At 32.2% G+C, this 11,508-nt stretch overlaps 1 protein-coding gene across 1 annotated transcript; it reads left to right on the forward strand.

Moving 5' to 3' along the window:
* The first annotated feature begins 3,111 nt into the window (after positions 1 to 3,111).
* Positions 3,112 to 11,508, forward strand: LOC106662354 (N-acetyl-D-glucosamine kinase). The gene is made up of 8 exons (XM_014386403.2): positions 3,112 to 3,337; positions 8,580 to 8,664; positions 8,726 to 8,824; positions 8,908 to 9,049; positions 10,169 to 10,279; positions 10,506 to 10,635; positions 10,696 to 10,870; positions 10,927 to 11,508. Exons 1-8 carry the CDS (start codon positions 3,306 to 3,308, stop codon positions 11,179 to 11,181), a joined length of 1,029 nt encoding a protein of 342 aa, XP_014241889.1. The 5' UTR covers positions 3,112 to 3,305; the 3' UTR covers positions 11,182 to 11,508.

An 11,508-nucleotide genomic window follows, 5' to 3' on the forward strand; every position in this document is an offset into this window, starting at 1 on the left:
TGCTTCTGATAAGTTCACTAATTTCGTGGTCCGCTTGACCAATTAATATATTACAATTAATTAAGGTTTTTAGTTGAGATAAAAAAAGTTAATGGCACGAGCGGGATTCGAACCCACGATCTTCGGCTAGATACGCCGCTGCTCTACCACTTGAGCTATCGTGACCTCCATCCACTCGGACACTAACTTCCCATCTCAACCTTCTTTATCTCAACTAAAAACCTTAATTAATTGTAATATATTAATTGATCAAGCGGACCACGAAATTAGTGAATTTAATGATTTAAAATGAAGTGTACTTCACTAAAGCTCTCCGTGGCCATTTCATTTGTCGTCTAGAATCCAATCCGATTACACGACATTAGAAAAATGGCAAAAAGGAGGGATAATTCATAAGGTGGGGTTGAGATGGGAAGTTAGTGTCCGAGTGGAACGAGGTCACGATAGCGCAAGTGGTAGAGCAGCGGCGTATCAAGCCGAAGATCGTGGGTTCGAATCCCGCTCGTGCCATTGAATTTTTTATCTCAACTAAAAACCTTAATTAATTGAAAAAAATTATTTATAACACTTAACATTTCGGGACTTGTTAATTTCGGAAATAATGGATTAACAAGTCATGAACATGTCTGACCACTTTTAATATTTAAAACTCCACAAATATTGCTTGCTATTTCTCTAATTATAAATTAATTATTTTGTTAGATTTTCCGTGTTGTCTGCTGTTGTTTCTGTCACTCAAACATGTCCAATTTAGCATTTGAGCAACACGCGAAGTACACGGAAAACTCAGTTAAGAGAAATCGAATTAACCAAGAACTTAATGAGCCTACAGATAAAGACGTTTTTGGGAGGGAGCCTGGAACTTTTATCTTTACTTTTGAGTTCTCTCAGAAAAGAATGGACTTGGCGTCAGTATAGATATCGTTGTATTGATACCGTATTTTTTTAGTGGAGGTCTGGAACTTGACCCTTTTTCACGGTTAGTTTTTGCTGGGGTATCATACTTTTTTGTTCGCTTCAGCGTGAATGTCGTCTTGGTTTTTTCCAGGCATAGGAGCGATTATGCATACGTAGATTTTCTGTTGTAAGAAGAGAAAATTGCAATTTTCAGATTCTTACCTTTACTTACAATATAAGACCTACATTGGTACCAAATACACTGAGAGGCAAAAAATGTGGCCATCTTTAATATCTGTAATTATCGCTTAGACAATCCTCCATTGATTATCTTACGACAATATTTGGTTAGTTTTAAAAGATTAGAGGTAAATAAAACACAGATAAACTCTCCTACTTGTGTTTACAATTCTATTTTGTAAATATATCTTTGAATAGTCCATCTCTTCTTTGTTGGTTTTTATGTAAGGCTTCTTTCTAACGTTCAAGTGGTTTGATCTTGTAAGTTGTAGCTGTTTAAGATTCAAATTTGTTTGAGTGATGGTTTTAAATGATACAGATTCGCCTGGAATCATAGCATTGTTGGAAGATGGAAGAAGTCAAGCGTAGTAGCCAGGATGCTTAATGTTCCCAGAACAACTTTCCGAATGGACTTCCATCGCTACGAAGGTACTCGAAGTTACTCAAGAAGGCATGGTTCAGGTCACCATCGTGATACATCTCAGAATTCTATTGTTTCGAATGTACTGCCATTGGTGCGGAACTTCTGACAGAGAAGCACAGAACAGCTTGGTTAAGTTTTGCAAGAAATCGTATCGATCTGAGCAACATTGTACTAAAATCTTGTTGTGTTTGGGGTCTTCAGACTGCCGAGAAAGGGTTTGGAGAAGAATGGAAGAACGATATTCCCCGCAACATTTTCACTCCGGACAAGCTATGGAGCTGGTGGTGTTAGGGTTTGGGCTATGGAATGGAAGGCAGCACAAACTCGATCTTCATCGAGGGCTCCCTAACAGCTGTGAGGTACATTGAACACGTCTTATCAGAAGTTGTTCCTTATTTGCCACTAATTGGCACGGTTTTATTTTATTTTATTTTATTTTTTTTTGGATTACAATGCAAGGTCTCACACAGCTAGGCATCGTTGGTGACTCCTTGAAACGGGCTTCATTTCAATGTTTGGAGTGCCCAGCGTATAGTCACTACTTAACTCTATCAAACACCTTCGGGACAAGTTTTCAGAAGGGCAAAGGTCGCCGAGTGATGCTAGAGAATTTGTAGTGATTAAGAATGGCGCTGTTGGAGAAGTATGAAAATATTCCACAGCAGTACATTCAAAGCCTCAAAATCTCCGAGCAAAGATACACATGGAAGCTTGCTGAAACTTGCCCAGCTCACTACCGTGCTCTTAGATCTACACGCCAGACAGATTGAAACATCCTATGTCATCTTCCTACATACCAATTTACATTCAATGCTGTCGAGCAAAAATATTGAGTACGGACTTCCCGACGATCAACGATACCAAGAGGGACTTCCTGAAGCACTCAAATTTCCTATGGGTCGAATCATCTCTCCATACCAAACTGATTAAAACAGCCCATCTCATCTTCCTACAAACTCGCAAACTTACATGCATAGCTTTTGTGCAAAAATATCGGGAAAGGACTCCCCACGATTAACGATACCTCGAGGGACTTCCTGAGGCACTCAGATATACTGTGGGTAGAATCTTCTCTCCCCACCAAACTGATTAAAACAGCCCATCTCATCTTCCTCCGAACTACTAAGTAAATTTATCTTCCATTTAGTTTTTCGAAATTGGTGTTACCTAAAGTAATAAGCTAAGGGTAATTACATAATTATATACCATAAATTTATTTCATATATATACATATGTATATACAAAAAAGTTTAAACAATCTTAATATGAAAAGTAAGAGAAGATTCTCAACACTTTAACACTAAAATTAAAACAAGTTGTCTGGGTGCAAAAAAAAGCGCGAAGCGAGACGGCACGTGCCACGGTGTATTATCGATTGCTGTGTCAACCCGACCGGCTTTAGCATTCGACGATGGACTGTTTACCGTCGGTTCATGCTCATATTTCAGGATGTCCCGACTCTCGAACCCGCTGACCCAACAATGCAAAAAGTTAACAACCCAAGCTATTTCGTAAAAGCGACATTCTTGCCTTTCTCCCGGTCGAGACCAGAGGGGATTTGGGCTTGCGCATGGCAGATTGCGCACATGGAGGATTATCCCGTTGGTAGGGAACGTGTCCGTGTTGCTCTTGGCCTCGGAGATCACATGGTCGGAAATTGTCCAGTTCAGTTTGACGTCGGCCTCCTTTGCGTTTTTGTCGTCCGCCACTCAACGCTACGCCGTCCACTCGTTCATTGTGCAAAATGGCCCAAGACATTTTCGGAGGCGTTGAAGGGTATGCCGTTTTTTTTGTTCATTTATCGAGGATTTTTTTAAAATGCAAATATTTATTTATAAAGAATGCCAAACCTCTAACCTAACGTCACTTTTCTTTAATATTTTGAATGATTAATTCACCATTAAAGATCATTAAACAATACGCAAAAGCTTTATCTACTTAATTAAATTACCTCAACTACTTAATATATTAAACTTACATAAGCCCAAAACTCAAGACGTATGAAAAATTGAAATTAATTAATTGAATCCAAAATTATATCACTATTTTGTTGAAAAATTTTAAAACACAAAGATAAAAAAAAGACGAAAAGAAAAAGTTTTTTGTCATTCATTTAAAACTAACATGTTTTTTTATCTTTTTATTAATTACAATATGTTTTTCTTAATGAATACCAAATGAAACGAGTCCACAAATTTATAAGTTTTTAATAGAAAATTGTGAATTATAATAGTTTGAAAGAAATTCACCCAAACACCGAAAATAATTTAGTAATAAAATAAATTGTTAGTGAAATTTTAATCTACCACTAATTCATTTTACGAATTTGTTGAATATTCTTTCAAACCATCATAATTATTTTTTTCTTTTTTTTTTCTTAAAAACGCTGATCTCGTTTAATTTGGTTTATGTTACAGTAGATAAATTGTAATTGGTATAACTATAAAAATAAATATAGTTTGAAATAAACAATAAAATCCCAGCCTTTTTTTCTTGCTTTTGTGTTAATTTTGTCTACATCTACCAAAACAATATGAGCTAAAAATGTTATTAAATGTTTTGGTGAATTTTCTTTCAAACCATCATAATTATTTTTTTTTAAACCCTGATCTCGTTTAATTTGGTTTATATTACAGTAGATAAGTTGTAATTAATCTAACGATAAAAATAAATATAGTTTGAAATAAACAATAAAATTCCAGCCTTTTTTTCTTGCTTTTGAGTTAATTTTGTCTACATCTACCAAAACCATTAGGGCTAAATATGTTATTAAATATTATTTTCAGTCAAAAATAAGTCTTATAAATCAAGTATTTTTTAACTTGCATTTTATTTTCCTAATATTTAATAGTGAATATCTAATAAAAGAGAAGTACATTAATAAGAATAATAATAAAAAAAGCCAAAATCATAACTTTTACGTCTAATTTATGCCATTGTTTAATATCACACTTTTTAAAATGTTTTTTATTTATTTAATATTTTATATTTATGAAAAAAAAAACGTTTATTTTACAAATTACAAAAAAAATATGTTAGGATTTTTACATTTTAATTAAAATTGATTCTTAATTTTTATAAGAAATGACTGGAAACACGAACTACTTTTGTATGACAGTGTTTAGTGTCAATTTTTTTAATGGAAAAAATATTCCATCTAAATCTTTTACATTTTTAAATTTAGAAGAATTTTGCATCTTGTATAGTAATATATGATGAATTTTAACCCTTAATTACATAATTTGATTTCCTCGTATTGAATATTAATAATGCATAATTAAATTAATAAATAACGAATAAAAGCCAAAGCATTAATTTCACTCCAAATTTACGCTGCTGTTTAGTGTCACACTTTTTAAAATATTGTTCGTTGACATTATTTTTTTGTTTTTATGAAAAAACATGTTTATTTTACAAATTACAAAAAAAAGTAAGGATTTTTAAATCGTAATTAACTAGTCTTAAGTTTATAAACCAATGTAAATACTTTATTTTGTTAATATGAAAGATTTAAGAATACAAAAATATATTAATAGAAATAAATAAAATGGCCAGAACTACTTTTACGACAAATTTAGGCTAGATGTTAGAGATATTTTTTATGGGAAAAATATATTAATTTTATATTTTCCGTAACAATATTACTCTTAATTACATTATTTTAATTTTTGCAATATTGAAGGTTTAATAGTGCAGAAATATGTTAATGAAAAATAAATTTAAAAAAGCTGAAACTTTTTCTTTTGTTAAATTTATGCCTGTGTTTAATGTCACATTTTTTTCCAGGCAAAATCACATTAATTTTACACCTTTCATAACAATATGTACTAATGTTTAACTCTTAATTGAAAATAAATTGTAAGTCATAAACTAGATATAAAAATTATGTGTATAAAAAAATCAGGGATAAAGCAACCGTAAGTCTTATTAAGAAATTTACACATTGTTTTGGTAATATTGAAGAGTTAAGTATGCAGGAATATATTAGTAGGCCAATTAAGAGAAATTTTTTTAAAGGGAAAGATATATAATTTTACATTTAAATAACAAAAGATTACATATTTTAACCCGTAATGACATAATTTTATATTGAAGATTTAATAATGCAGAAACATATTAATGTACTAATAAAAAAATCAATAAAAAGGCTGAAACTTTACTTTTGTCAAATATATGTGTTTGTATCACATTTATTTGTTTTGTTAACAGGATTGCGTCCCATAGTTTATACAAGAATTTTTTTAACAATTGTGCATAATTATAATGAAATTTTATTTTTGAACACAAAATTGAAATTCGTTTGACATTTGTTGCTATTTACAATTTTCTTTTTTAGTTTTGATAAAATTTCATGAAACCAATCGAAATCAAATTTAATATCTTTGATCATCATTCTATTACAAGAATTGTGCAGCATATATTTGTTGAAGACAAGTTTGAATAAAACGTTTTAACATTTCTTATCTTTATAGAAACATTTATATTAATAGATTCTAACAGTTGGCAGTTATTAAATTTGCCATTTAACCATTTCAATAAAAACAAGATATATAAAAAAATACTATTTTTTTACGCAATGGTGGATGAGAAGAAAAATTAGTGTCATGAGCAAGATACGTACCTACAACCTCGTGTGTTCATATCCCATATGTAACACTAATTTTTATTCTCAACCATCTTTGCATAAAAAATTAGAAATAATTAACAATAAATCGAAATTAAGTAATAAAATAAAAAGGTTACTCCTCTTCTTTTTTGGTTTGATTGTCCTTTCTTTGATGATTGACTGAGACAAATAAATTGCAAATTGCTTCAACTAGCTTAATTGTTCCTCATGCATTTCGTGGCTATCTGGTTCCTCTCTTGAGGCAAATAACAACCTCCAAACTCCCTAACCATCCCTAAAATAATATGACTGAGATGTTATTACGAAATGGTCTGCACGAAGAGTGTGGGAATAGGATCTTTTCCAGACCTCAGCTCCGCCGTGTCTTATTTAGTCTAATTGATATAGAAAACACTAGGCTCAGCTTAGCTGAGTCTTTAAAACATTATCTAATTATGATTAAAACTATTTATAACATGCATAACTCATCAAACAACTTCTTGACTTAAATCTATCTGCATTGCATGTTTATAAATATGAATTCTCACTAGAACAGTACAGAAATTGTTTAATGCAAATAAGGCCAAAACTTCACTGTTATTTTTTTATGTCAATCGTGAGAAGACAAGTGAAAAAACAAAGACATTTTTTCGTTGATTACTGCTTGACACATGGATGTTTCATATGTTAGCTTTATTTTATTTATTTATTTATTTATTTCAAACAAAATTGATTTGTGCAGGATAAAGTCATTTGGACATTCCTAAGCCCTTGATCCTTTGAAATTACATACATTTGTATATTTTTTCACATTTGTACAGAGAAAATAATAGTTTTTCTCACAGTACATGTCTTGTATAAGGTTAGTTTATGATAGGTTAGTTAGTGATTATGGTTAACACGAATTTTAGAAGTGGTCTAGACATCTTCGTAATTGTCCAAGTCTTCTGTTAAGTTGTTGTCTATTTAGTCTCGTGTGGGGATTCCTCGTCAGTCTATTGTTTAAGTATAGTCCAAAGTATTTGACATGCTTGTAAATCGGCATCTCTTTTTTGTTCAGTGGATGGCAAGACTCATTTTTCAATGTGAACGACACTGAGGACATTTTTCTTTATTCAGTCTTGCCCTTTATATTTTACCCCAGTCTTTGATAAACTCAAGGTGTTTTTGGTTGTTGGTCATAGCTGGATAGGATTCGAGTTAGAAGACAAAATTGTGGTATCATCCTCATAGGTGTTCATGATGGTATTAGGATGTATAGTTGGGTCAAGAACGCTCCCTTGTAGGATGCTGGCTTGTATATTTTCAGTTTCGTTCTGCATCTCTTTCTGAAGAAACGGTTGATAGGATTTCAATATAAGACAATAAAGAATGGATAGGAAGCGTTTTGGTTTATAATAGACTGATGGGTCTGTTAATGATATGTGGTTGGTATCTAAAATAAAATAAATAAATATGAAAAACATTTCTTGGAAAAAAAAATCTATTTTTATTATGTGCTATTGCCTTTTATTTGTCAATTTTTGTCAAAAACCCTTTTATCTGGTAGTAATATAAATTCCATATTTTTCCTCTCATTGTTTCATTTAAAAACAATATTATTTTCTTGAAAAAGATTTTGAACATGTCGAATTTGTTGTAAAAAGATCTTTTAGATATTTTTTCACCAGTATGCATGTTAGGTATTTCATTAATTTGCACGTTTAATACAGAAATCCAAGTTTGTTTCCTGTTGTGAGTTAACTGTAGGTAAAGATTATATTTCCGTCATGCTTAACAGATGATGTAATTTATTCATTACCGAAGTGATTCATTGTTTAAAGTGTCATTTTAAAACTGTTGTTGCACCTCTGGTTGAACAATTTTAATATTTTAGTCATTAATTTATAATAGTTATAGCTGTAATTTGATTGTAAAATGTTTTTCCAACAGAAAGAAATTATTTCATATTCAATAAAGGAGTATAAAAAATATAGTTTTCAATTTATTTTCGGTAGTGGATAATGTTTTCATACTGGATATAGTGGTGCTTTGCCGTATTTCTTTAGAAAGGAGAGCTGAAATTTTAAGGTTCTTTTTCTATTACATCAGTTATAGCAAATCGATTGTTCTGCATGAATGGGTAAAATTTCTTTACTGTCATTTTTCAGTATTTTCTCTATTTCGGTCCTTGACCCACATTTTCATAGTTTTCCTTTTTATCAAATATTTTGGTTGTAGTGACATGTTTTTTATTTATTAATAATTTTTAGTATTAAAGCTCATATTGATCCACAATGAATTAAAATTTAAAATAATTTAGAAAGTATATTCTTACCACGATTGCTTACTAGTTAATCAATTTTAAAATATATATCTTAAAAAAATGTTAAGGTAATTTTATTTATCATTTTAAAAAAAAACTTGTTTTAGAGGTGCTAGTGTGTCATCGATAGTGTTGCTTGACAGCAATGGAAAATGCCTAGCAGAAGCCTTTGGCCCAGGAACAAATTTTTGGGTACGTCGAGCAATACTCACTGTATTTATTATTTCATATAGTTTATTTTAATAAATTTTAGACTATAGGAATGGTGGAGACTAGAAATAGGATAGTAACATTGGTTGAAAACGCCTTGAAGAAAGCAAACCTTCCCACAAACACGAAACTCAAATGTTTAGTGAGTTTCTTTATTTCAATGTTATTTCATCCAGCCATAAATATTTCAAGCTTAATCTGACGGTTGTACTGTTTTATTTTTAGTGCCTCAGCCTTAGTGGGATTGCAGAGGAGTCGAGCACTGAAGAGCTTGAAAGAGGTTTTTTTGAGAACTATCCAGGTCTTTGTGACCAGTATGTGCTTTGCAGTGACACAATGGGACCATTGGCCACTGTAAAAGAAGGCGGTAAGCATTAAAAACTATCACAGTGTAATTTATTCTCAATCCTGCTCATTCAGGACTATCAACAACTAGGTCATTCAACTCCCAAAGATCAAAAGTAATAAACATCCACATTTCTTCATAAATCATTAATATAAAAATTGGGGGAGTTCCAAATCCCAACTAAATATGCATAGCTCATTATTCCTTCATTCTTTCATGTTATGTTGAGCTAGTTGAAAAATCTCTAATCATAAATCTTTTAAAATCTTAAGTAATGCAAACCACTTGATAGTCTTAATGACATTCAAACACCGTATGTTCGTGCTAATAAATACTTAAATTCACTAATTTTGTGGTCCACGACCAATTAATATATTATTGTTAATTACGGTTTTTAGTTGAGATAAAAAAGTCAATGGCATGAGCAAGATTCGAACCCACGATCTTCGGCTTGATTCGCCGCTGCTCTACCACTTGAGCTATCGTGACCTCGATTCACTCGGACACCAACTTCCAATCTCAACCGCACCTTTTTGAATTTTCCCTCCTTCAAAAAGGTGCGGTTGAGATGGGAAGTTGGTGTCCGAGTAGATCAAGGTCATGATAGCTCAAGTGGTAGAGCAGCGGCGTATCAAGCCGAAGATCGTGGGTTCGAATCCCGCTCGTGCCATTGACTTTTTTATCTCAACTAAAAACCGTAATTAATTGTAAGCTAATAAATACATTCACTCAAACTTGCACATCAGAATATTTCCTAATATTAAACAAATTAGGGTCCTAGAAATTCACTGCCTTGAGAAGGAGCCAGAATTTCCACTATGTAGGAATGTCGGTCAACCTTTCTCTTCATTCATGTTAAATAATGCATGTATTTTTTAATTGTTCTTAATTTCAGAAATAAATTTAAAAAATCATTGCAATAATATGATTACTGTTTTTTGTTTATTCATTAAATTAAAGGAAATTGGCTGTTTTGTTCATCCAATTAAATAAGAGAGTTTTTCTTGATATAGTAGAAGTGATATTGCATGGCTGCTTCCTAATTATTTCACTTCTTAATTATCTTTTTAACATTCTCATTTATAGAAAATTGCAATTACCAGAAGCTTTTGTTTAATTTATTAGTTTTCTTTTTTTCAGGTGGGGTAGTTTTGATAGCTGGAACTGGTTCAAATGCCCTTGTTATCAATCCAGACGGAACTCAATTCAGTTGTGGAGGCTGGGGATACATGCTTGGCGATGAAGGCTCAGGTGTTTACTTAATAATTTATAAAATAAAGTATAAAACATTGAAATTTGGTCATTACTGACAATTTTGCTCTGCCTTCCTAGCTGGGTCATGAGATGCATTTGAACTACACCAGTGGTTGATAACGAAGGATCAGTAATGACCAAATTGCAGATTCCTCAGACCACATGGAGAAATTTCACATTTTCTATTATGAACCGTAAATACAAAAAAAACTAAACTTTTCAGCTTACTGGATATCGCACAAAGCACTCAAAATCTATTTCAACCATGCAGATCGACTTGAAACTGTACCATACGGATACGATACGGACATCCTTTGGGAAACTATCAAGACATTTTTTGGAATTAAAAATAGGTATGTTTCATTCATACTGTTCAAAGATTATTTTTTCCAAGTTGTGTGAAAATTTTCCAGACTGCAATTGTTGCCGCACTTGTACAAGAATTTTGATAAGTCCAAATTTGCACAACTATGCAAAGTCCTTTCGGAGAAGGCAAGGGAAGGCGATTTGCTGTGCAAATGGATATTTGAGAAAGCGGGGGAAGAGCTTGCTAAATACTTAACTGCCCTTTCACACAATATTGTCCCGGTATGTATTGCTTATGTGGTACAGCGATGGAATTTGAAAATTTTCGATATTTGCAGGAATTACTGGAGGCCGAAGGTGGCCTAGCGGTCGTCTGCGTTGGGTCCGTCTGGAAAAGCTGGGATTTGCTCAGGACCGGTTTTATGAATCAATTCCAACAAGATTCAGGGAAAATCACGCAATTTTCCCTCTTGGTACTTCAGAGGTCTGCTGCTATCGGCGCAGCTTACATGGCTGCCAATGCCGCCTGTTGCAACGTTCACAAAGATTATGAAAACAATTATAAAACATTCCATCATCACAAAAAGGTTTAAAATTTTCGTATGTAAAAATGAATTGCGACCCCACCCAGAGGGTTCGGAAATGTGTTATTTTATTTTAATCAAGAAAAAAGTTGATTCTACTGAATGCTGTTATCATTGGTAGGAATTGATTTGTTCCTGGTTGTACAACAGCACAATCTGTGAAATAATTTACTTTTTGTCTAAACAAATAGTCTTCCAAAATATTTAAGAAAAAACAAAATAAACGTTTGAGTTTCAATTCAGATAAAGTAACCAATTTCAAAAATTGTGAATAAAGACTAGAAATTGAATTCCTGTGATATATAAATAGATTTTTTTCACTACGCCAATGGAAAA

Source organism: Cimex lectularius, unplaced genomic scaffold, assembly GCF_000648675.2.
Source record: "Cimex lectularius strain Harlan isolate CLEC.00 unplaced genomic scaffold, Clec_2.1 scaffold51, whole genome shotgun sequence".
NCBI lineage: Eukaryota > Metazoa > Arthropoda > Insecta > Hemiptera > Cimicidae > Cimex > Cimex lectularius.